This window comes from Arvicola amphibius, chromosome 10 (genome assembly GCF_903992535.2).
Source record: "Arvicola amphibius chromosome 10, mArvAmp1.2, whole genome shotgun sequence".
Taxonomy (NCBI): Eukaryota; Metazoa; Chordata; class Mammalia; order Rodentia; family Cricetidae; genus Arvicola; species Arvicola amphibius.
The window spans coordinates 58,673,948-58,700,192 of record NC_052056.1 but is presented as its reverse complement, the minus strand read 5'-3'; the positions used below and the strand labels follow the sequence as shown (position 1 = coordinate 58,700,192).

At 48.4% G+C, this 26,245-nt stretch overlaps 1 protein-coding gene across 1 annotated transcript in view; it reads left to right on the top strand.

Moving 5' to 3' along the window:
* The window catches only part of Adcy5 (adenylate cyclase 5), a 149,758-nt gene that overhangs the window by 75,049 nt on the left and 48,464 nt on the right, over nucleotides 1-26,245 (top strand). Inside the window, exons 2-3 of the mRNA XM_038344334.1 lie at nucleotides 18,193-18,342; nucleotides 21,518-21,639. Coding sequence (XP_038200262.1) covers nucleotides 18,193-18,342; nucleotides 21,518-21,639 — 272 coding nt within the window. The remainder of the gene's footprint in view (nucleotides 1-18,192; nucleotides 18,343-21,517; nucleotides 21,640-26,245) is intronic.

The following is a 26,245-nucleotide window of genomic DNA, read 5'->3' as shown; positions in this document are numbered from 1 at the left end:
TATCTACCTAAAGAAGGGGTGGTGTGACTGTAGTCCATGAAATAGATCTCCAGGGATCCTGAGAATGGGCTTCTGGAGGGGAAGGAGCTTGCAGGACGAGCAGTGGTGAATGTTAGCCACATTCTTGCCCCTGTGTGCCTCAGGCAGGTTTTCATCAAGAATGGTAGGGTAGAACATCTCAGCCCTCTGTCCTCAGGCCGGGAGTTCATTGCTCATGGGAGCCTGATTCTTCATGCCCCAAGTCGCGGGTCAAGGTTTCTTCAGCACCGGGCCTGTTCACCTTTCCTGCCCCCTGTTGACTACACAGCCTCCAGAGACAGGACAGAGCCTGTGGGTTTGCTTGGAGAGACTGAATCATCATGATGTGGAGTCCCACAGGCCCGGGATGTCGGTGTCCTCGGGAAACAGCTGAGAACCATGTGCTGTGTTCTTCCTGCTTTATATAAGAAGAAACCTCCTGGGACCTAGAGAGCTGAGAATCTGGCCAAGCCGAATGAGGGGATGAGGGATGAGGGAGAGGGAGGATGATGGGGTGAGGGAATGAAGGGGTGAAGGGGGTAAGAGGATGATGGGGTAAGGAGATGAGGGGACAAAGGATGAGGGGATGACTGACAGTCTATAATCTAGATCCTTTGCTATCCTTCCCACAAGCCTCATTCGCGTATCATCCCATTTCTCCTGCAGGCTGGCCCAGCTGGCAAGAGTCTTGCCAATGCTATAGTCCAGACTCCCAGTTCCCAGGCCAGCAGAGCTTTCCTCCCACCCAAGGGACACAAATACAGATCGTGTGGCTCATCTCTCTGAAAGATTTCTTCTCTGATCCTTAGTGGTTCTGCTGTGTTCATCTGACCAATTCTTGCTTAACTCTGACACAGATCTAGATATTCCCACAGGTGGGATTCTGCAATTCCTCTGGGCCCCGATGTCATCATCAAGGCCAGGTAACAGCTACTGGAGGTCTGGGACTTTCTTCAAATATTTCATGCCTAAGCTGAAATATTTGAAGCCCCGAAGGGTCCCTTAGCTTTCAGTTTCTTTTTCACTGATTTGCTCAGAAGACAAGGGCTTGCTGCGTGTTTGCCTCTGTTCTGAATGATGGAAGACATGATAGGTTAGTACAAGAAGCCAATCCAGCCCTTGTAGATTCTTCATCTGTTTCTCATTGGGTCAGTCGCTGGTAGCATTGGCATCGCCAGCCCCAACCCATGCTGTCTTTTGTACCTGTGGCAACATCCTTTGTACCTGTGACATTCTTGCTATCAGGTATGATTAGCACTATCATAGAGATGAAGGTATTGGGATTCCAGTGGGCTACGTGACTTTGCCAAGTCATAAGGCTAGACTTGGGGTGCCCTGGATCTCAACGTAACGTTTCTCCACTGTGATTCTTGACCCTCTCAGGCAATTGCTGACCCCTAGTTCCCTGATGAGATACATGAGAGCTGTCAAGACAGCCTTGAATGAGAAAGCCCAGGCACCCCTTTGTCCTGGGCCATGAGGCAATGGGCTATACATGCGGCAGCCCTCACTGCTGGCTGCCATACACAGAGACTATATACAGTTGGTTCTCAGTTTGAGGTTGGGAGGGAGGATTGACTGGGAAGTTTTATTCTCTCTTTAGTTATTTTTTTTTAAAGCTTTCCCAACTTTCACTGGCCTTGGCTAGGCATGTAGCCCAGATGGTAGAATCCTCCTTATCTAGAATTCAGGAAGCCCTGGTTTGGCTCTCCAGTACCTACATACCCCCAACCCACCCAATGTAAAGACTCATGCCTGTAATCCCAGCCTTTGGAGGCAGAGGCAGGAGAATCAGGAATTTGAGGCCATCCTTTACTACATAATAAATTTGAAGTCAGCTTGAGCTGTATGAGGAAACCCATTTTTGAGGGGGAGTAGTTTCGAGACAGGGTTCCTCTGTGTAACAGCCCTAGCTGTCCTGGAACTAGCTCTTGAAGACCAGGCTGGCCTCGAACTCACAGAGATTCACCTACCTCTGCCTCCCAAGTGCTGGGATTGAAGGCATGTGCCACCACTGCCTGGCTGAGAAAACAAATTTTGCCATCTCAAATGGAGCCTGGAGGTGAGGACTATAGGAAGAAGGTAGAGGTGGCTGGGGGTGGCTGAAAAGTTAGGGTCGGATGGGAAATATTGGAACGTGGGGTAGAAGCAGGAACTCGGTGTTTAGGTGGGGCTGCCTTCCCCTCCCCTGAACTCTTTCCCTCTACCCACACCACCCCCATCACCCTCATCTGTCACCACTGCTCACAGAGAACAATGAGAGCTTGTCTGACTCCTTGGAATCAGGAGGAGGAAGCCGAGGCTGCGAGAGGATAATTGTTCTCCAAGTTGAGATTTTTGGAAGAGCGAAACTTTATGCACTTGGATTATAAATAAACTTCTAGCCCACAAACCTTCTTGCCAGGCCACAGAGCAAACTCTTCCTTCTGCGAGAGGTCATTTGTGGGTGGGTAAGGCCACTATGCAGCCTGTCCGACGACATCCAGTGAGCCTCTTATTCACAGCCACCCCCCCACACACACCAACTCCTCTCTTTAATGTGGGAACGTATTTGCTTTTCTTCACTGCCGTATACTTGTGATTCCCACAACTTCAGGGGTGGCGAGGTGGAGTCTTGACTTGGCATGGATTCTGAAGGACTCTGGCTTCCTGTGGGATTCCCCTCCATATCCAGGATGACCCAGGTGGGTGGGGGTTATAGCAGCATGCTACAGTTCGGCGGTGCACTGGGGAGCCTGCAGTGGATAGAGCACAGACAGCTCCCACCAGAGGTTCCAGAGGCTCTGTTGTAAGTAGCAACTGTGTTGATAGACTGCAAACTGCCCTTCCTGGGTGGTCAGAGGCCCAGGTGAACGTACCCAGTTGGCAGAGACCTTGGCCGTTCCCCACTTCTTTCCCCTTCTGTGTGTATGAGGAAGCTGAAGTTCCCAGTGGAAAGGGGACGTGCCCAGAGGCACAGTGCTCTTTGTTTTCAGATCTAAGTTCCCCAAGACACCGCTGGCTTCAGAAGCCTTCACTGCGCTTGGAGGTGACCCTTCCTCTGCTATGGGCTTCAATTCAGACATCTCCCAAAACTCCCCCCATTTCGTAGTGTGATAGAGAGGTTGGTGTCTAGTCAGGTAACTCGCCTAGATCACCCTGGAGACTTCTGTCATCACACCCATGCCCCCACCTGACACCTTGGGTCTAACCTTGATTGTCAGGCCCTGGCCACCCCTTCCCACTGCCACACCTGTTGCCCTGAAAGCTGCTAAGAGAGGCTGCCCGCCATAAACGCCGCCCTCGGGAGACTGCTCAGAACCAGTCAGGTGAATCTGGACCTTCGGGAAATGGTCCCCAGGGATGGAGGGAGGCAGGTCTATCTGGGTCCCGACAGGGGGCCACCAGTCGCAGGCTAGGGTGCTAATGTACGAGTCGACTTATGTTCTGTTCCTCCTATCTGGCTTCCTCTGTGTTCAGTAACAATACTGTCCAACAAGAACACAAGAGAGTCACGTGCGCAGTGGGGAGCTCTCCCATCAGCTAAAGAAGTATGAATGCAACAAACAAAATAACCCAGAGGAACAAGCAATTTCAAGTGCTCATGGCTACATGCGACTGGTGGCTTCTGTGGTGTGGCTCTGTGGAGCTCTGCCCTCACTGTCCACCTCGCCCTCCTTCCCTCTCTCCACCTCTCAGCCCCCATTCTTAGTGCCCTGGCTGCCAAGCATCCTGACACAATGGTCTTCATCTCGTACCCTCTGCTGAGTCCCTGGCAGACTGCCTTCTCGTCTACCTGATCACAGAGATGTGAGATCACCTGTGGGCACAGAGGTCCCCGTCTTCTACAGCACGTGATTCTGGCTCCCCTCCCTCCACTGAATTCTCCCATTGACTTCTATCATGCCTGACCTTTCTCCCCCCCCACCCCTGGTTTAAGGTTTATTTATTTTTATTTCATATGCGTGGGTGTGTTTTGCATGCATGTGGTATCTGTGTGCACCACATGCATTCAGCACCTATGGAGGACAGAAGAAGGTTGTGGATCCCCTAGATCCGGAGGGATAGACGGTTAAGAGTCTTCATGTGGGTGCTGGGATTTGAACCTGAGTCATCTGGAAGAGCAGCGAGTGCTCTTAACTGCCGACTCATCTCTCCAGCTCCAATACATGTTTCTCCATGTTTCACCTCCAAACTGTCCCCTCCCTGAATAGCTATAAGCCAAAGGCCCCTTTCTCTGGGGGAGGTCAGCTCCTGGCTCAGACCCATCTAGCTGTAACCTTACTATGTAGTTGAAGATGACCTTTAGCTTCTGGTTGCCTTCCCTCCACTTCCCAGTGCTGGGATTACAGGTATGAGCAGCCACTGTGCCCAGCTTTATGCAGTGCTGGGTATTGAAGCCAGGCCTCCCTGAATACTTGACGAGTGCTCTGGCAGCCTGCGTGCATCCCTAGCCTGTGCCATTTCTATAGCTGGTTTTGGCCTCTCTACCTTGAGCATCTTTCTGTTCTCGGCCTGCTCCCCGCTGTCAAATCTCCCTCCCTGAAACGCAGCTCAGGTCACACTGCCCTGGTGAATGCTGGCAATGTTCCTAGTTGTGATGCCAGGGGAGCATGCCTCTGCTGTAATATTAAGTGAGGGAAGCAGGGTACCACATGATGTCAACGGTAAAATCACACCCCCATGAGGGCAAAGCAGAAAGTATTGAAAGAAGGAAGAGGCAAGGAAAGAGAATGAGAGGAAATGTTAATACTGCCTATCTTTGGGCGATAATTGATTTTCTATGGCTTTGAAATTTTCTATCATGAATGCAAATTTTATCTGAAAATTCTGTACACTTTTTATATGTTCTTGAAAATGGAGCCCACAAAAGTCTTTACTCCTTCAACATCATTTGCCAGCTTCTTACCCTGAGAGAGACTTTGGCTGGTGACCTAGCGTTAGTTAACTTTGGTTATCTGGAGCCTACCGTGTCACTGATCAGGTGTCTCCTTGCTTCCTCTATCCCTGCTCGCATGGGCTCCGTACCATATGCAGCCTGGACCTGTTGCCTGTCTCACCCCTCGCTCTGAGGCTCGGACCAGAGGCTCATCCTCCAGCATCCTCCATGCAGCCTTCTTCATGGCCTCTGCCCAGATGGGACTCTCTCTTCCTGGTCTGGGTTTCTGCTCCCCTCTAGGTTTCTCTGCATGTATTTGTGAGCATTTGAGTTCTCACCTCATCTCGGCCTCTGGAAGAGATGCTTTCTTCAGTCTGCCTCGCTCATCATAAAAAGCAAGACCTTTTCCACTCTGTCCTGTATTATGTCATGTTCTCCTTAAAGAACAGCATATGGGGGGGGGGAGTAATTAGTGGTCTACAGAAAAGAAAACTTGTAATCCTGCCATCAAGAGGCGTTTTACTAATTGTTAATATTTTAAGTATATACTTTTGAAAAACTGGTGTTCACACTGTATAGTTCCATATTCTCTTTTCCTCAGTTGATATATTTGGGAAAAATAATTACCTATAATGCTAAATTTCCTTTAAATGAGACAGCATAAGCCTGAGGCATTCCACACTAGTGTATGGTAATTTATTCAACCCTGGCAGTCCTCTCTGGATTGAAAGCAGTCTAGACCCTGGGCTTGCTGTGGCACAGGTACCTCTGGACAGGGCTGGAGGACTGGGACAAAGGACTTGAACATTTTTCAGGTTCTTCACCAAACTGCTTTCCAGAGAGCTTTTACTAGTTTGTGCTCCAACTGTTAAATTTTGGTGGGGGTGGTGGTGTTTATGGAGGCCCGTTCCATTGTATTCTTATTAATACTGCCATGAAAAGGAAAACCGAAACTTTCTATTTTTATAGGCAGAATGCTGCAAGATTTCATACTTTGTTATTTTTGTTTTCTTTTAGTTTATGTGTGTGTGTGTGTGTGTGTGTGTGTTTGTTGTTTGTTTGTTTGTCTTTGAGACAAGTTTGTCCTGGAACTTGCTCTGTAGACCAGGCTGGCCTTAAGCTCAGAGATCCGCCCGCCTTTGCCTGCCCAGTGCTGGTTTGAAAGGTGTGCACCCCTGCTGCCATTTTTTACTTGGAAGAGCTTATCATCTATGTTGCTGATATTTTGTTAAAGCCTAAACGATTACTGGTGGATTTATAAAACTCTTTGTATATTAAGGATATTGTCTCACTTGGTTCCCCCAACACATGACTGGATGCTGCTTGGGACTTTAGCTTGATGGTAGACACGGAAGAGCAGAAAACCTTTGATGTTGTGTCCCTGCCACTCCCATGCCAGTAACTTACCCGCTTCAGGGTCCTGCAGGGTGGGGACTGGATGGCTAGGGGAGTCTGCTCAGTGTCCAGCTCAGGGAACCTGATCAATATTGAATCAGTTAATTGCAGGGCTGTCCTGCTTTTATGCGTACTGATCCATAGAAGCCACCGTTTTTCCATGAGAGTCATACACAATACCTGCGGTGCTCCCAGGAATAATTAACCAGAGAGAAAAACAGAACCTGCACAGCTCTGTAGGGCCCAGAATACATGGTCTCACTTGTTAATCACTATTTGCTTTACAAATTTGAGGGACTCAGAACCGCATGAGATAAGGCGTCATTCCCTGTAATGGGACTGTCATAAAAAACAAAACAAAACAAAGCACCCAGCGGCCACACAATGAACAAGGCCTGGGGAAACTTGTGAAAAAAAAAGAGTGGTGCTCTCTTGCGTTGCTGGTGGGAGTGCTTGAGAGCACCATTAGGCAGGTCCTGAAAAGTGTTAAACGTCACTACCATACCACTTGAGTGTATTTCCCAGAGAACTGAGAACACACCCCCCGTGCAAGGACACGCGCATGAATGTTGGCCAGTTCAGTATCGTTTGTAATATCAAAAGAGTGGCTGCCACCCACATGTCCATGACTGATGATAGATGACAAAATGTAGTAGATCCATGCTTCTAGTCCTTAGCCATAAGAAACAAAGCACTGATACTCGTTACGACATGGATGAGTCTTCGAAATACCGTGCTCAAGTGAGGTGCATCCGGCATGGAGGCCCCCTGGCTTGTCTGATTTCATGTCTGTGAAAAAGCCGTAATCCAAACCGCTCGAAACAGACAGATGAGGAGCTGGCTGGAGCTGGCAGTGGGTATAGAAAGCGGGGCTCCCATAGGTGTGAGGTTTCGGGGAGAAGGTTACAGGTGCTGTGTCAATAGACTAAAGTATTGAATTGTACATTTTGAGGACTCTGTGGAAACTGAATTCTGTCTCCACAACGCCGATAACTAAGGGCAGCTCAGGTAGAGTGAGGCTTGGCCTCATTAGGCAGGTGGTGGCCATTCTCACTCACAGCAGCCAGTGCCTTGGAGAGTCATGCGGCAGCAGGGCCCCTGAGGATGCTCAGCCAATCTGGCAGTGGCTGGGAGTCAGCCCTACCTAATCAGCAGTTCTTTATGTGACCAGGGTCTGTGAGGAAGGCCTGGGGCTACTACAACAGGGTGAGAGAAAGTTGAGTGTTCTTTATTAAATAGAGTAAAGCAAAACTGGCCTTAAATTAAATTGGGATAAATAGCAGCATAGTATAAGTGGCATGGGACTAGCTCTAAGCTTGGAATGATGAAGTTACGATCTTGACTCTGCCACTGCCTTGGTCTGTGACCTCAAGCAGAGCCTCTGTCTTCCTTATTGGCAGAGTGAGGTGATGGCGTTTGGCTTGTTTGTCTTATAGGATTGGAGAGTGTGTGCTTATGCTAAAGTGTTTATTTATACGAACGTGTTTCATGTTTATGTGAAAGTGTTTCTAAGCCTGGAAATTGTTGTCCACGGTCATTCATTCCACGAGTCCTGTCTGTCTTCACCTTCCGGTTTGTCTTGTTGTTTTTCCTAACATTTGAAAATTATTCTAGACTTTTACGTGTGTCTGAGTGTTTTGCCTGCATGTGTATATGAATACCACATATGTACCTGGTGCCTGGGAAGGTCAGAAGAGAGCATTGGAACACCTAAGAATGGGGCTAATGGATGGTTGTGAGCCATAATGTGAGTTCTGGGTACCAAAACAGGGCCCTCTGGAAGAGCAGCAAGTGCTCTTAACCACTGAGCCATTGCTCCAGCTCTTTTTTCTCCTCCTACCGTTTTTATAAGCAGCTAGGAATGGACCTTGCCCATGCTGTAAGCTGTGCTTCCAGGCGTCTTGAAGTGTATTAAGCAGATGCTAATGATTAACTTGTCAGCAATTCAGGCTTTGATTTTAGTCGCATTACAATTACATTAACACACGTTGCACTTTGGGAATCACGTTATGGAGTGATGTTTCCCAGAGACAGGGAGTTAACCGACATGGCTGGGGTTGGTGATGAGACAGGAACTTGGTTCACAGTGAGGCTTGTAGGATGTTAAGGGCAATGCAGGAGCCGGGGTTCCAGCTGACATTTTGTGGGGAGTCCTGTGTGTCGTGGAAAGTATCTGGTGTTTCAGGTATCCTTCCAGGGTCTTTGCATGGAGGAGCTGGGAGTCCCGTAGGAGATGTGTTGGTTTGGGAGAGATTTTTGAGCTAACCCATTGGAGTGGCAGTCCCGGAGTAGCAGCTGCTAGCATGCTAGCTGGAGTGGAGAGAAGGTCGGCTTGCTCCTGAGTCCAGAGCCCTGCGGATACGGCGAGTCACGCTGTGTGCCTGTACGTGAAAAGAGCTCAGTACAAAAGTCCTCAGGCACAGGTGGCGTGGATTAGGCAGGGAGTGGTGGCACGTGACTTAGAAGGCAGAGGAGAGTGGGCCTCTCTCAGTTCAAGGCCAGCCAGAGATTCATAGTAAGACCCTGTATCAAAAACAAATACAACCACTGTTCAAAAAAAAAGAAAGAAAGAAAAATAAAAAAAATCCTTATTCTTTGCAAGGTATATTGTAAAAATTCTAAAAATATCTTAATATTCTTAAAAGGCATTGAGTATCTACCTGAACATGGTGCAGTAGACAAGAAACCTTGCTGATAGATTTTCTAAGAGTATATAATTTAAGATAATCTTCCCTTCATTTATTTGATTTCAAATTTTAATGGGATTCTACTGCAGTCCCCCGAGCTCCCCATGACCACTGTGTGGGACAAAGGCTCGCCAGTGTGGGAGGAGTGCGCTTTGGCAGGCTTGTCAGCTCCTTTCATTTGGAGCTCATGTGGTTGTTAGCTTCATGTGTTTGTAAACTGGGACCGGCTGGTGACAGGAAGGAGTGGGAACTCTTTAGGATGCGGTGGGAGGGGCCATCTCCCTCCCCATACCAGGAGACCTATCTGTACCTCCGTTGCAGGGTCTTGAGGTCACCTGGTTTCAGAAGGCCTGGGCTGGGCCTGGAAAATGGAATGGCACCATGCCTCTCTGGCTTGTACTCTGTCGGGGGAGATTTCAGACCGTCATGTACGAGAAGACGCTGGGGGACTGCTTTGGGTCTGCAGCTGCCACTCCAGCAGAGGCAGGGTACCCATGAGGTGATGCTGGTTGGGCCGAGGGCCGCCACAGCTGGGGGCTGACAGGGGTGGCCAGTAAACTCTCCGGCAGGATTGCTAGGTGAAACCTGGGTCACTCTGCTCAATTTAAATTTCAGAAAAACAGTGAATGATCTCTTACGTTGCGTGAGATTGACTTATACTAAACATTATTTGGATTCAAAAATCACTGGCTGAAGTCCAAATAACAGAATACCCTGTTTCTGACTCACATTGCCACATGGTGAAGTTTGGGTATGTGGGGCATTCTGATTACCGCCACCCCCTCTACCACCACCATTGCCGTCGCTGCCACCACCGCCACCACTGCTACCACCACCATTACTACCACCATCACCTCCACCATCTCCACCTCCACCACCTCAGTAAATTAACTGCATTGCAGGCAGCAAGCTGAGTCTTGGAAACAGGAGCCAGGTTAAAGAGAAAATTGTAGAAAGTCTTTGCTAGCCTATGCCCCTATTTCCTTCCGTTCTGCCTATGTTTGTTTATTCCTCCTTGCACTAGGCCTTGCGCCTTCTGCAGTGGTCTGAGAAGTGAGTCCGTTCCACAGGAGCCTCAGTAGGGACTTCACTGTCTAAGGCTGGCTGCTGGCATTTCTTTCGGTCTCCTGCCACATCAGCACCGCAGAAACCCAGTAATGTAATCTACACCATAGCCTAAATCGAACCCTCAGCATGGGGACGATCAACAGCCCTGTCATTTCAAAGTCTTTGCAGTCTTTACCACTGTACACTTACAATTATTTACTAACGAAGCTTTTAATAGAAGATAGACCCTGTCCTTGCTTTTAGTTTGTTTGCCTCCATGGAGACCCGGGAAGAGACTCCTCAACAGGCATGATCACTGTGTCAGTGGAGCAGAGCCAGGCAGCATTTGCATGGGCCATCCCTGTGTCCAAAGTATCATGTGTACACTAGGCTTCCCAGGTGTCCCTAAGCAGAATTCCAGGAGGCCTGGCTGGTGCTTCCTCTCTAGTGTAACCTAGGTAGAACGCCCACAGAGAGGGTTTAGCATGCATGAAGACCTGCTGTGCTCAGTCAGATGCCTGCTTTGTAGTGGTTAGTGAGGCAAGCTTAGACTCTTTTCCCTCTTAGTTCTGTTTGCTGGTGTCCCCCCCCCCCCCCATCTTATCACTGATTCTGAAACACCAGCGCCCCAGCACCGTCTTGGTCCTGGCTGATTTGTGTTTAGTGAATGAGAGCTGTGTTTAAAAAGCCATTTGAACCCTATTGGGTTACTGCCACTGCTTTATCTGGCTTTGCACCGACCGCTGCTATTGGACTCTAGACTGCAGAAAAGACTAGAATACAGCAGTAGAGACTTGAGGATTCAGACCTGGGGATTAGGACCCACAGGCTAGAGCCGCAGCCTGCTGATAATTACCTTGGAGTCATGTCTAAAAAACCCACTTTGGTCTCCTTTCTGGCCCTAGAAAGAGAAAAGCCTACCTTTCCTCTATCTGGCCAACCCTTCATATTCTCTCTCCCAGAACACTGACTCAGTGTTCTTTTTTTTTTTTTTTTTTTTTTTTTACCAAGGTAACATACATACAGTAAAAAAAAAAATCCATTTTAGTGTTGTGGGTTCAGTAGATTCATATAGAAATATATGCACCAGCACAGCCAAGACACATAAGAGTTCCAGCACCCCTAATAATTTCCTCCTGGTGCCCCATGGTAGTCAACCCCACTCCTGCCCCGTGTGAACATGCATCTGTTTGTAATCACTGTGGTTGTGCTTTTCCCAGAATGCCGTATCTATGGAATCAGGTTGCCCACAGGTTTGGACATCTGCCTCTTTTGTTTTAGTATAGTGTATTTGGGTTGATCCATACTGGACATAGCCATGGTTTGTTCCTTTCCACAGCTGAGTTGGTTGGTGTTCATGACCAGGAAAGTGTAGGTTCTTTGTATCAGTGTAACTTCTTATCTCATTTGAATGAGTACCTAAGAGTGGGGGTTCTGGGGCACATGGCAAGTGTATGTTTTTAACCTGACCCAAAGTTGCAGAAAGTTTTTTGAGAGAAGATGTTCTCTTTTTTTAAGATTTATTAATTTATTTATTAAGCACACAATGTACTGCTGGCAAGGAAGGCACCAGATCTCATTATAGATGGTTGTGAGCCACCATGTGGTTGCTGGGAATTGAACTCAGAACCTCTGGAAGAGCAGCTAGTGCTCTTACCCTCTGAGCCATCTCTCCAGCCCCCGAGAGAAGATGTTCTTAATTCAATTTTAATAAAATCTGTTTTTGTCTTTTTCTTTGGTCTTTTGTATTTTTGATGCAACATCTAAGGGATTGTTGCCAAATACAAGGCCATGAATATCTTTTGATTTTTAAAATATTTTTATGTAATGGTGCATGCCTTTAATCCCAGCACTTGGGAGGCCAGCAGAGGTCTATAATTTTGAATCCAGCTGGTCTACATAGTGAGTGCCAGGTCAGCCAGAGTTATATAGTGAGACCGTGATCAATACCAACTTATAGGAGTTCATTTTAGCTTATGGTTCTGAAAGGATGGGTCCATCACGGCAGAGTCAATGCAAGGGAGGCATGGAAACAAGTGACAGGCATGACAGAAGGAACAGGAATTTGGGCATCACATCTTCAGCCAAAACCATGAAGCAGCAAGCAGACTGAAGTGGGACATGACTATAAACTCTCAAAGCCTGCCCTTTGTAATGTACTTCCTCCAGCAAGGCTATACCAGCTCCCCAAACAGTACCACCAGTTAGATACAGAGTTTAAATACCTGAGCCCATGAGAGACGTCTCTCATTCATATTGTCCCCCAAATACCTATTATTTATTACTTGACAATTTTGTACACATGTGGGCACGCTCCTTGGCATCCATGCTGTAATCATTGTTTGCCTTGATCTGATGCAGGGAGCAGTAGCTGCTAACAATGGCCATGTTGTGTCCTGAAGGCAGCCTTTCATAGCACTCATGGCTGTGCTCTGGTTTTTATGTCCTTATTCCATGATGTTCCCTAAGCCTTGGCTGGGGATGGGGTAATAACGTCCCGCTTAGGACCGAGCACACTTCTCAGCACTTAAACAGTTGTGAGTCTCTGTATTGACTGCTTTCCACTCCAACCTTCTGACCAAGGTGGACAGCAGAACTAATAACTGGGTATAAAGATAAATATTCAAGCCGGGCGGTGGTGGCGCACGCCTTTAATCCCAGCAATCAGGAGGCAGAGGCAGGCGGATCTCTGAGTTTGAGGCTAGCCTGGTCTACAAGAGCTAGTTCCAGGACAGGCTCTAGAAACTACAGGGAAACCCTGTCTTGAAAAAACCAAAAAAAAAAAAAAAAAAAAAAAAAGATAAATATTCAAAGATCAGTTTGACATCTTGTCCATTTAGCAGAACAACAGTAGTAGGCTCCCCCTCTAGGGCCATGGCTTCCTCAGCCAGGTCTACAGTACTGGACATGAATTCCCTTTTATGGAGCAGGCCTCAAATCCAATCAGAAAGCAGTTGGTTGCCCTATGTCAGTCATGCCACTACTGCATCTGGGCACGTCTTGCTGGCGGGTCAGTATTGTGGCATGTAGGTTCATCACTGGATATGTTCTCTCTCCCCAGTGACCTTATAGCACTTTCTGACACTGAAATATAGGTGGCAGGGAGGAAGTTTCCAGGTCAGTTTCAGCTAGATGTCTCTATGACCTTCAACCAAAAGGGTTTTGTCTTCTCCAAGAGGGCTATGATGGACATCAAAGGGCACTGACAGTAGCCTGTGCTTTTGGGGGAGCCTCTCTGACCAGTGACTTACAGGAAAATATCCCATACCCAATACTGAGATTTTCATTTAATAACCATGTCATCTTGGGAAAGCATTGTCTACCCATGAAAGATACCTCAGTTCAAATTCCTTAAAATATTTTTTTTTAACTAGCTTGCAAAGCAGTAGATTTCCATAAGACTTTTCATACATCTTCAGTTTTGGTTAACCCCTTCCTCTTCCCAACTCCTCTCTCCCACCCTACTTAAGCCTTTAATCCCCAGTGACCCTCCCCTACTTTCATATGACATGTGTTCTACTATCCCCTCCCTGGCTTATGACCTCTCCCCCCAATCTTAGGCCCTTTCTAGCTTTCTGATCTCTACAGATATTCAGAATTAAGCAGAGAAATTTAGAAATTTAAATCTAGGATTTACGGGCTGGAGAGATGGCTCAGTGGAACAGCACTGGCTGTTCTTCCAGAGGTCCTGAGTTCAATTGCCAGCAACCACATGGCGGCTCGTGATTCAGTGCCCTCTTCTGGTGTGCAGGCATACATGCAGACAAAGCACTTATATACATAATAACTTTTAAGCTAGGGTTTACAAAGAAGAACATGTGATACCTGTCTTTATAAAGCCACAAAGAGGCTCCTATGCTTTTTTGTAGAGGTTTTATAACTATGGCTCTCAAACTTCTCCTTGATTTAACTTTTATATGTGTTGTGAGACGGGAGTCTAAGTTCCATTCTTTTGTATGTACACAACCAGTTGTCACAGCATCACTTGTTGAAAAGGCTTCTCTTTCTCCATTTAATTGCCTATCTTTGTCAAAACTTAACCAGTCATGGTATGGGAAGTCCTTCTGTATATGTGTTGCTTTTATTGGTTAATGAATAAAGAAGCTGCTTTTGGCCAATGGCTTAATAAAATATAGCCAGGCTGGAAGACATATATAGAGAGATAGGAGGCGGAGTCAGGGAGATGCCATGTAGCCACCACCGGGGACAGATGAGCCAGAATCTTGCCAGTAAACCACAGCCATGTGGCGATACACAGATGAATAGTGATGGGTTAAATTAAGATGTAAGAGGTAACCAATAAGAAGCTAAAGCTAATAGGCCAAGCAGTGATTTAATTAATACAGTTTTTGTGTGATTATTTTGGGTCTGGGGAGCCAGAAATGAACAAGCAGCCTCCTCCGACTACATAACCATTAATAGATAATTTTGTTTTACGCTCTATACCATTGACCTATATACTTCTATAGTTTCTAAGTTAATAACATCTTGTAATAAGTCTTTAAGTTTCATACTTTAAATCTCACAATTTAGCCCATAATTTTAAAAATCACTTTGGTTTATTTTGCCTCTTATCATTGCTTTGATCATAATCATGTTGTGCTTGAAGAATTGGGATGAAAACTGACATCTGTATGTTACCTAATACAAGATACACCTCTCCATTTAAAAAAGTAAGTCTAAATACTTTTTATCAGTGTTCTGTAGAAAATTATTAGTTGGATTTATAGTGTACATAATTTTCATGGTTTCAATGCTATTAAATGGTACTTTTCGAATATTTCATTGCTTATATATAGAAAAAGTTACTTTTATCAGTCTTATAGCCCATGACTTATAAACTTACATAATAATTCTGGTCATGGTTTTCTAGATTCATTAGAATTTTCTGTGAAAACAATTATGCTGTCTTCAAACTGGAAGTGTTATATTTTATTTCCAATATCTCTCATCTTCCTTCCTTCCTTCCTTCCTTCCTTCCTTCCTTCCTTCCTTCCTTCCTTCCTTCCTTTCTCTCTTTCCTTCCTTACTGCCTGCTTTCCTTCCTTCCTTCCTTCCCTCCTTCCTTCCTTCCTTCCTTCCTTCCCTCCTTCCCTCCTTCCCTCCTTTTCCCCCTTTAAATGGGGTCTCATTATGCTACCTTGGCTGGTCTTGAATTCATGAACTCTGTTGCCTTAGTCTCTTGGATAGCTAGGTTTTAAGGTATACATTTGCTGCTGACTCCAATCTGTATGTCTTTCTTTTTCTTGTCTTATTGTGTGGTCTGGGACCTCCATCACCACAATAAATGGAAATGATGAGCAGAAATATATGTAACTTTTCCTTAGCCGTAAGGAAGGACATTCTGTCTTTCCCAGTAAGAAGGATGGTAGCTATAAGTTTTTACATGTGTTATTGATCAGATTAAGTGACATCATTCCTAATTTGGTGTTTTTCCCCCCTTGGGTCATGAATGTATGTTATATTTTGTCAAATGTTTTTGCCGGTAACTATTGAAATGTCAGGTAGCTTTTCTATTTTATTCTGTTAATATGGAGAAATGCTAGATGTTTGAAGTTGAACCAGCCTCCGTTTCTGGGATAACTCCTCTTAGTCAGGTTGGGTTATCACTACTCATTGTCTTAACTACGGTTAACTCTTTGTTTTCTCCACTTTCTTCTGTCTTGCTGCTGCTTCCACTACCTCTCCTTTCACAGACTTAACTCCCCTAACTAGCATACCCTGCAGCCTTCACTTCAGCGTCCCCAAACCTATCATTTAGTGACGCAGTGACTTCCCAGAGGCCTGCTCTTGGGGTCTTGGCTGATTACACTGAAGGCCACAGTCTGTTTCTTCCGAACACACTCCTATCTTGTCATAGGGTTCTGTGTTGGTTCCGCCTTGCCTGGCCCCAACCTCAGACAGGTCTTGGTTTGCTCCTATTTTGGCTTGTGTGGCAATGTTTTAGCTATTTTCCATTCCCTATGCAATTGGCCTTATAAGTCTTGGAAGCCATGTGCTTGCTCATCCTGCATTTTTGATTCAACAATCTTTAATGGTTTCCACTGTATGAGGGTTATGTCCGGTTTGCTCAGCCTGTGCTACATATTTTCTTTCTGGGTCTCTGGAAAATCTGAGTTACTTCCTCAAGGACCAGTTGCTTTTCCCGGCCTTGCTACCTGTCTCTCAATGCCCAGTGCTCTCTGACCTGCCCAGAGGCCTCATCCATCCTCCACTTAAGTACTTACCTCTGCCTTTTTGCTTGATGTGTGTTTGTTTCTGCCTTATATTCCTGGTTCTCCTTCAGGTCTCATCACCTTTCCACTTGTCTTAGATGGTCTGAGTTGCTAAGAATACCATAAATTGGGTAGCTTGTTAACATAAGAAACTTGTTTCTCACATTTTGGAGATTGAAAGTCTGAGATTAAATTGCTGGCATGGCTGGATTCTGGTGAGCGTTCCCTTTGGGGTTCTGATGAGCATCTTCTTTTGGGTTCTGGTGCGCTCCTCTTTGGGGTTCTCGTTTCTTCATAAGGTGGGCAGCAGAGGTGGGAACAAGCAAAAATCTCTTCACATCAAGGCATTAATCCTGTCCATGAGGCATCTACCCTGATGGTCCTGTCTCCTCTTTCTACCAATAGCAGGTGTTTTAAGGGAATTTGAGCATCCCATATGTAACATTCTTTAGGTGGCTTGCTAGTTGCCATGGAGCAGGGTTCTCCCCCCCTTTTTCATAAATAGATTTTCAATGTCAGGTCATTACATAAAATGTCAGAATTTAGGTATTGGTAGGATTTGAGTAGGAGTTGGTAATAGTAATATTAACCAATGAAGTTGGGACCATTGGTCACCCGAGCCTGCTTCTGCCATGGAGTTCAGAGTCCTCTTTGGCTAGGAGGATGCTGGATTGTTAGAATGAGACAGATGAATTCTGCTTGTGGAGCAGGGAAGACACTCTCTGGGCCATCTCTAGAGAGGGATGGCACCATAGCCAGTATGAGCTCATCTGGCTCCTGGACCTTCACTTGGCTGGGGAGGATGTGGGGCTCAACATGACCTCAGAGTATGGCAGGGTGTGGATCTGAGTCAAGGACGGATACAGTGGAAGCCCCAGAGGACTGTGGGAATCATATTTTGCACCCATTCCTGGGCAGGGACATTCCCAAGTAAAGGTCTTTGAGATTTATATGGACAAGCACCTTCCTTACTCCGAACTGGCGACCAATGCAGGCTTCTCAGAGGCCAGAAGGCCACAGTGAAGGAGGCAGGGCTGAGGTTAGAGCTCTGAGGTTGAGATTAACAAGCTAAGGCTTGGGACTGGAGTGGAGCTCAAAGCCCCCACAGCCTCCAGACCTAAGATCTCTACTGGATTCTTGTGTCTCGGGGCAAGGATAGGACCAGGTTGCCAGGTTCCTTCTGAAGAACCTCAGCTCACGGAGCTCAATGAGTGGCATCCCCTTGCCTTTTGGGGGTCTGTTATATCATTTTGTTTTACCTTAGCCTTTCATTAAGTACTCTTTACAAAAGAAGCTTAGCTTTAGGGCTGCTGAGCAACAGGGCGAAAATGCATTTCTACACACATCTCAGTCAGCATTCGGGAGGGACCCGTGAGGAGCAGCGGAGGACAGATGCTGGAGCGTGGAGCTGTCAGGAGAAGCCTGGAGAGGAAGGAACTGAGCCTTCTCTCATCTCCACTGGCTAGACTTCATTCCCCAGAAAGCTTGTCATGGTCCTGTGACCTGCGTGGCCGGTACAGCCTGGACTCGTGCGAGACACGTTTTATAATAGTGAGTCGGGGCCTCTTTAGGAAGGAACCCATGTGTGCCATCCCAACTCTCACACTTTGAAAAGAGAAGTCCTGCCACTTTGGGGGAGCCTTTCTGGTAGTAGCTCTCAACTCCAGTCTTTTTAATTTGTGATAACACTGGCGTATGTGGCATGATTATTCAGAGACTCTGTGTTCTTAGGTGCTGTGCCTCTATCACATGCCAGCCAGGTTTAGGTCTTTGGGGACATTAGAAAATGTGAAAGATTAAGTTTGACTTCTTCTAGTCCTGTGTTAGCTACATTTGGCCTTTGTTACTAGCTAGATGAGATGTGGATGGGGGCTCTGGACTTCGGGGTCTGGAGGACAAGGGTTGGGCAGGGCTCCTGTGTCCATGCCTGCCATGTTCTTGAGTTCTGTGTGCTTGGCTTCTTCCTCTGCAGCTTGTCTCCAATGTCCTCATCTTCTCCTGCACCAACATTGTGGGTGTCTGCACTCACTACCCAGCTGAGGTCTCCCAGAGACAGGCCTTCCAGGAGACCCGGGAGTGTATCCAGGCTCGGCTCCACTCACAGCGGGAGAACCAGCAACAGGTGAGTGAGACACAGCCGGGAGGTCTGGATGGCAGCCAAGGCCTGTGGCCGAGGAACAGCTGGCTAGTTCTCTGCCTGCTCCCGAGGCTGTGCTCATCATCTGTCCAGTCCCTCCTCGGAGCAATAGTTCCCTCAGGGAGTCCAACTTTTGTTGCTCTGTAGGAGCCTCTTGGCTTTTCCTGTCCCTTGCCTGTAGTCTCCTCATGTGGCCCTGTGGTCAGGCAGCAAAAGGCCTCCTCTATCCTGGGCCCCCACAAGTTGAAGAAGTGAGATCAGCCAGTATTTCCAGCATGGGCGGAGGCGTTTACCCAAGGGAAGGAGGAGGAAAAGGAGCAGGTACTGTCAGCCTCTTGGGTACCTGACCCAGCTCTTCTTCTCTGTCCCGTCCTGGGTGTGGATGCTCCAGAGAAGGGAGGGCATCCTGTCTCCCCGCCCCTAGACTGTACTTGACCAGAGAGACTGGTCATCCATACGGCCACAGCTCTGTGCCAAGAGAAAACCCTCAGACATTTCTCCTGGGTGACGTGGCAACTCAGGTTGGCATCAAGGTTCCAGCTGATCCTACTCTGAGGTTTTACTTGGGGGTCATATCTAGGTCACTGCTGTCCGTTTCCTGCATATAATCCAGACAGATGGTTATCTGTCCCTGCTCCCCCTGCTAACACTGCCTAGACAGTGGAAGGCTGAGGGTGGTGGATGCCCTCCCCAGAGGGCGGTCAGCATGGAGAGGGGTATCTCTATACTTGGACCAGCATGACTTTGGGAGTTCTGTAGACCAATGGGTCCTTCCCACTGATCCTTAGCAAACACTGGCATAGGCCTTCTCTATGCCACATGCCATCAGGCCCCTGTCTCGTTGAGCTAGGACAGGAAGAGAATGGCCAGGCAGCGGTAAAGTACACACTGTGACTGCTCTGCTCACTGAAGTGTAGGTGTCTCTGTCTGGTCTGGATGCGTGCTAGGTGGGTACAGTGACGTGGCCGCTGACATCCAGACGACCAGGGAGGGGATGAGCTTTCCAGGTCCTCCTGTCCCTGCCTGTGCCCTCTAACGCTGCTCCCTGTGGCTGCCGTGTTTTGCCAGGTGCCCAAATGGACACTGACCAATCTGAAGTCTGGCTTTCCTTATTTAAGCTCCCCCACTTTGGAGACACAACCTCACGTATCCCAGGTTGGCCTTGAACCTTGGATGTAGTCAAGGATGACTTGGAACTTCTGTTCCCCTTGCCCCTGTCTTTTCAAAACCCTAGGCATGTCTCAGCACTGGGATCAAAGTCAGGGCTTTATGCCTGTTGGACAGGTTCCCTTGCACCTAAACTACATATGGCCCCAGCTATGGCCCCAGCTCTGCCCCCAGCCTCCCTTTTCTCCACCTTGCCTGGGCCCCCTGTCCAGCTCCTCAGAGAAAGCCCTGCTCAGCAGTATCACTGCCCTGAGAGCCTTACCACCCCTTATGCGTACACCCTGCTCACCCCCTAAGTCCCTGCCTTCCTCAAGAGCCCTGTCTTATCTCTGTTATCAACTCCAGGGCCTCTCCCCTGAGAATGGAACCCCTTTCTTCTCTTGCATTTTACAAGGTTGCTCTAGATGTCCTCTTTTCCCAAGGATGCTGGTCATTTGTTTCTGTGCTTTGAAACAGGGTCTCCCCGTGTAGTGCAGATTTCCCTGCGTTCTCCCTATCTCCTGCAGCCTCAGGGCTGGGGGTATAGAATCCTGCCTGATATGATGATTGATGTTAAGCAAGGGTGTGCTATCATGGCCTGTTTTGGAGAGAGTTAGGCTGTATAGGCAGCAGGGAAGGCTAAGGGGGAAGCAGAGAGCCAGAGTGGTGCTGTCTGAGTCCCAGAAACAGGTGAGCACTGCACTGGAGCCATAGAAGAGGACACAGAAGGGAAAGGACACATTCAAGAGCTGTTCCCAGGTCAGTGCTGAATGCTGGGGCTGAGAGGAGAAGAATGAGTACCAGAGGAAAGTTCTAGAAACATAAGCAGTTTCTGCAGAGGCAGGATCTGGACCCTGATACAGGAGGATGGAAGTGTCCTCTGCAAAGGAAGGGAGGGATGGGAGGGCGAGTCTTGCTGGGGATGGGATGTCACAGGTGAACATTTGGGAATCAGGGGCTGGAGATGAGCGGAGGTGACAGAGTTGATGGATGATGGTGGTGGCTCCACAGTGGATCTGCTTCCCGAGGTACGAGTGTTTTGAGGACACACGTAGAGCATGCTTCACTGGACACCCAGAAGAAGAGGAACCAAAGAGGACACTTCAGTCTCAAGGCTACCTCGGGGGAGGGGATACACAGAATTCCATGCAGAATGATGTGCAGGAGAGAGGCAGAGGGCTGTGGGCAGCCGGAATGGAAGGCCTGAGAGGAGAGTACTTACGTGTGTGAGCCCGGCAGAGGGCTTAGCCCTGAGCCAAGGCTGTGGCATTCAGATAGAGCCACTCTGCACAGGAGGCAGCTGGGTACCCTGGAACAGAACAGACCACGGAGGGAAAACTCAGGAATTGAGTGAAGCCCAGGCTCTATAAGTAGCTGACATGACTTGCCACGATGTGGCCCTGTCCCCTTTCTCTGTTTCTCTCCCACCTCCCTTATGACTGGCTTTAACTTCTCTTGCTTCCTCAAAGTTAACTTTCTTTTCTCTTGTTCCTGGGCCACTGTCTCCCACGTGGGATTGAAAGGCTCTGCGGGCTCTTGGGCCTTTTCTAATGCCAGCAGTTCTAGCCTAGGGCAGGCAGCCGGCTCGTGGCCTCCAGAGGGGGCCCACAGTAGGCGATGGCTCTGATTCTCACAACCAGACTGCTGCCTGGCACGTAGCAGACATCTGTAAATACTCGATGACTGTTGAATGGGTCTGGCTAATGCTGTCAATAGTAGTTTGGCCAAGGCCACTGACGTTTTTAAGGTTTTAACCCAAGCTGCTTGATCCTCAAGGCTCCACCCGGAGTGCCTTTCCCAGAGTAGAATGGAGGCAAGATAGGGTGATGAACCGGGAGGTGTCCCGGAGAATCCTGGGCTGTGACTCCTGCTGCCCCCTCCTCTTACATTGGTTCTTGTTCCATGGTTCTCAGAAGAGCCTTGGAGGTCGTCCTGTGCCCTGCCCCCAGGGTGAGAGGGGACCTGCCAGAGAAGTGGAAGGAATGGTGACATGCTCATCTGCTTCCCTCTGTAGGAGCGTCTCCTGCTGTCTGTCCTTCCCCGTCATGTTGCCATGGAGATGAAAGCAGATATCAACGCCAAGCAGGAGGATATGATGTTCCACAAGATTTACATCCAGAAGCATGACAATGTGAGGTAGGGGTGAGGGCAGGGTGGGGGAACTGGACCCTGGTGAAGACAGCCTTACTGGGTTGGGGGGTGGGCGTGGGTTGGGCGCTCAGCCTATCAGGGTGGCCCGGTGCTGTGGAGCAGGCCAGCTCTGCCCTTTGTCTGCTTGGGGAATTAGCACTGTTTAACTTCCTGTCAGGGTAGTAGGCAGCAAGACTGTAAGAGAGAATAGAGAAAGAAGGGAAGAAAAGAAGCGGACCCACTTTCCGGGGAACGGCTCACCTGACAAAGAGAACACATGGACGTGGACCCTGGTGTCACCCTTATTACAGTCCCCTTCACCAGCCTCTTGCATGCCCTCTAAGCCTGTGTGTGCGAGCCACTGTCCCAGGCATTGCCCAACTTGTCATTGATCCTTTGACATCTCTACAGGGGACACAAACAGTGTTCCTAACTTAGAGATTTAGTTGGATTGAGACCTGTGCTGAAGGCCCCCCACCCAAGACAGTATGGTAAAGCCAGCCTGCTCCAAAGCCCCCTTTGCCTCTTCTGCTCCTTTGGCTGCCTCCCTAGGCAGTAGCCACTGACAGCAGGGATGTGCAAACAGATGTAGGTTAACAGAGTGCAAAATCTGCTTATGAGTTCCACAGGGACGTAAGCGATACAGGTGGCCTTCATCCACCGTGCCTCCTAAGAGCCAATTCTCCCGTATGCCCAGGAAAGGAGCCACTGTGGGCTTCGGGAAAGTTACCTTCTCTTTCCTAAGCCTGAGTCCTCTGAGGTTGAGTGAAGAGGCTCATGGGAGACATGGGCTGTTTTCAGTGAACGGAGCCATTGGATTATGCAAACTGCCCCCACTATGGCTGTCAGCGGGGATGGAGGGGGAACACAACACTGTGATTTGCTTGTAGAACCAGCAGAGCCATTTAGCTTCCAGATGTGCTCTGAAGTCTGCAGTGACCATTCTGCATTAATTAAGGACCCCTCCCACCTGTCTCTTAAAACTCAAAGGCAAAGGCTTTGAGGGGCAAGTATAGATTACACCACACATCTGTGATCTGTTTGGGGGTGGATTTTGACGCTTCCCCATAAGCCACCTATGCTCCGAATCAGGCAGAGCCAAGATGGCCAGAAGCCACCATAGTCTCCTGGGCAGATGGCCACCTGCCACGTGGCTAATGGACATGAGCCCCGGGAAGCAGAAGGCATGCTGGTTCCTCTGCCTGTCCTCGGGTGTGAAATGTCACACCGTCAGTGCTTTCTGTGTTCCCACAGTCCCCACGTTATCTTCCCCACTGTACAGACCAGGAAACGGGGGCCCCGAGGTTTACTCTTTATCTATGGACCACACTGGCTAAGAGGGACGCTTGACCCCAGCAAGATTTCTGACCTTTTGACTTTGAATATGTGTTTCTATACCTAGGTAGAAGGGTTTGGGCAAGAACTCTGAGAGGAGGTTTGGAGAGCTCTTGGGAGGAAAGGGAGGGAGAGAGATGTGTGTGTGTGTGTGTGTGTGTGTGTGTGTGGTATATAATATTGTGTGTGTTCAATCACATGACTGAGGAGTCCCAGGGTTCTTCTGTGATCTGAGGTCTCTGTCTAGGGACATTGGAAGCAATAGCTTTCCCTGCCTTTTAGGACAGATGCAAGAGGCTTGAGTGTTAGATGGGAAGGGAGTGCTCCATAAGTGGCCCCAACGTGTCAGAGCTGGGTCCTGAGCTCCTCTCTCCATCTTCCCGACCATGTCCCTGGCAAAGGACAAAGGTACCTTCTTTAGCTTCTCTGAGCTCAGCAGAGCATCCTGTGGCTTCCACTGATGTCTGCACAGATAATCAGGAAGAAAATCTGCTCTGAGAAACACCGTGGCATGGGTTCTCAGCCCCAGCCCTCCAGCAAAGAGACTTGCTCAGAGAGTACCCAGACCTGCTCGGTTCTCAAGGGATAACCCTTGTTCTGGGTGCCGTTGCACCTGCTTCCAGCAGTGACCCTGCAGTGACTTTGGGTGATTAAAAGGAAAATCACAGAGCTATCTCAGTATCAACAAGGCACATGTCAGGCCTCTGTCACAGTGGACATGTTTCTATTTAGGATAAGCCAGATTGATAACAGCGATCAGCAAAGAGAAGGAAGGAGAGAAAAATGAAGATGCTGTGGTGCTTAAGGGGGCAGGATCTAAAGTTCTCAGGGAGGGCTAGAATCTATAGCGTACATCAGAGATTAGGGTACCACAGTCATGCAAACGTCTTGCCGGGTCCCCTCCTAGGGCCCTAGCCTGGATATAGCCCTTAGGAAGAGGCACATGCTCACTCTAGTCTCAGATTTGAAGAGGTGGTCAGGTTAGACTAGTAGTACTGGTGGGCCTCCTAGTTTAAAAACACACCAGGGCCAGGCTCAGAGAAACCAAGAGGTGCAGAGGTTAGGCCTGGGTTCTGGGGTCTCTGCTGTGTACTGACTGTGTGAACAAGGCACTGGACCCCTCTGAACCTGCTTCCTCGTCTGCACATAGAATAGCAGTGGTCTCGAGAGTGGGTGGGATGATGTGGAGACGGTGCAGAGCTGTGCTGGTGTCTCAGTGTGCAGCAGTCAGGAGCTGCGATCGTTGCTGCTGTTTTCTGGGTCGTTATCCCGCCTGTAATCAACAGAGGAAGGCCCTTGGTTCTTAGCTGGAGAGGGCAAGGGTGATGAGTCACATTCCTCAATTCTCTGCAGAGTTGTAATGGTTACAGAGGGTGATGGCATGCCGCTCTCTGCAAGGCCACAAGGAAAGTAAATCAACCCCATAACATGCAGCTCCTGGGGTACCAGCTGAGCCTGAGCAAGGAGTTGGAAGAATGCTTTGGTCCTGGGCTACCACTGGCTGTGGCATGAGGTCCCAGATGCCGCTCCTGTCTAATGGGTGCTGACAGTTGAGCTGTGCCAGCCCCTGTGATTGGTGGCTCAGAGAGTTCTTCTACTCCTATGGCAACATCAGGCCTCAGAGGGGCCAGAGCAGTGGTTCTCAGCCCTTTGAATGCTGTGACCCTTTTAATACAGTTCCTTATGTTGTAGTGACCCCCAATCATAAAATTATTTTATTGCTACTTTATGACAGTAATTTTGCTATGACTATGAATCATAATGTAAATATCTGTGTTTTCTGATGGTCTCAGATGACCCACGTGAAAGGGTCTTTCAGCCCGCACAGGGGTCACGACCCACAGGCTGAGAACCACTGGGCTAGGTAAAGAGGACACAGTATAGGAAGATGCAGACACCCCAGGTCGCTCCTGCCAGGAGGTCATATTGTGGAGTGGAGCAGGACAAGTGTCTGCATGGAGCAGAGTGGCACACATCCCAGCCCTGTCATCTGGGAACTGGGACTGTGGACAGTCACCTGATTGGAGCCTTGTTTTCTCAGCTGTAACTTGGGGAGAGAAGTGTGTGCTCATTCATCTGTTTAATGCATGTGTCACCCAATCTGTGCAGTCACAAGCTTCACGCCAAGATGCACTAGAGACGGAAGCATGGCTTGGAGCTAAGGGGCACTGTCTCTGAAGGTGACTTGAAATTAAGATCTATACCGTCCCCGGAGGCACTTAAAAGGTCCGTGCCACTCCTGGGGATGCTTGAAGTTAGTGTACATTCCGTCTCTGGCAGTGACTCGAAGGTGCCCAGTGTTGGGAGACAAATTAGGGGTACACGCCTGGAAAGCCCCCAGCCTGCTTAGAGCCCATGTTCTGATGTCCGTGGAGACTGCCAACCTGGCTTCAAGATCAGTTGGTAATCCACTACTCCAAAGGCCAGGGGGCAGAGAATGCCGGGCACTCCTGACTTCCATGGTGGTCCTACTGAATGAACCCCACTTGACTCCCTAACTCACACTGGTGTTCCTTAGGATTTAAAGTTGTTAGATGGTAGAATGGCTAGGACCATTCCAGATTCTTCCTTGTAGAAAGGGGTGGAAGGTCACCACCTCTAGGGGGTGCAGATCCCTGCTGGGGAAGTATATTCTTTCCAAGATAACTTGCCTCTGCCCCAGTTCACATCTTTATCTCCCCACTTCGGAAGTTTCATGTGGGATATTGACTCTGAGCCTCATTGTTTCATTTGCTGGTACCCACGAGGTTTCAGCAGGAGTTCAGCAGAGGGGCTGCCCAGCCTGGGCTGTGAATGAGGTCATATGCGTGCACCCTGTTAAGTGCTGTGAGAATGACCTCCATGCCTCCTCCTTCCTCCAGCCCCCCCCTCTAATTTCTTTCCCCTTTGAAGGTTATCTTCTCTCCTGTCTCCTTCAAGGACATGGCTGCATTCCCTAGGTTGCTTTAGTGTCTGGCTCAGCCACCATGTGGTATGGTTCTGAATTATAATGATCATGAACCATGTCTGAGATGCTTAGGTACTCACAGATGCAGTGTGCCTTCTGGGGGCAGAGTGTGGAAAGAACCGACCTCCAGTCCATCCTTAGCCATCTGAAGACTGGACCATGGTCATCTCAAACCTGATGCTGCAAGTATGACCAACTCTATTCCATACAAATTATGATTGCAAATGGTCTCTGCCTATAAACAATTACTGAGATCTATTCTATGCCAGGTGATGCTATTAAATGGGCACTGTTAGGGAGTATCTAGTCCTCATGGGAACGAACGTAAGA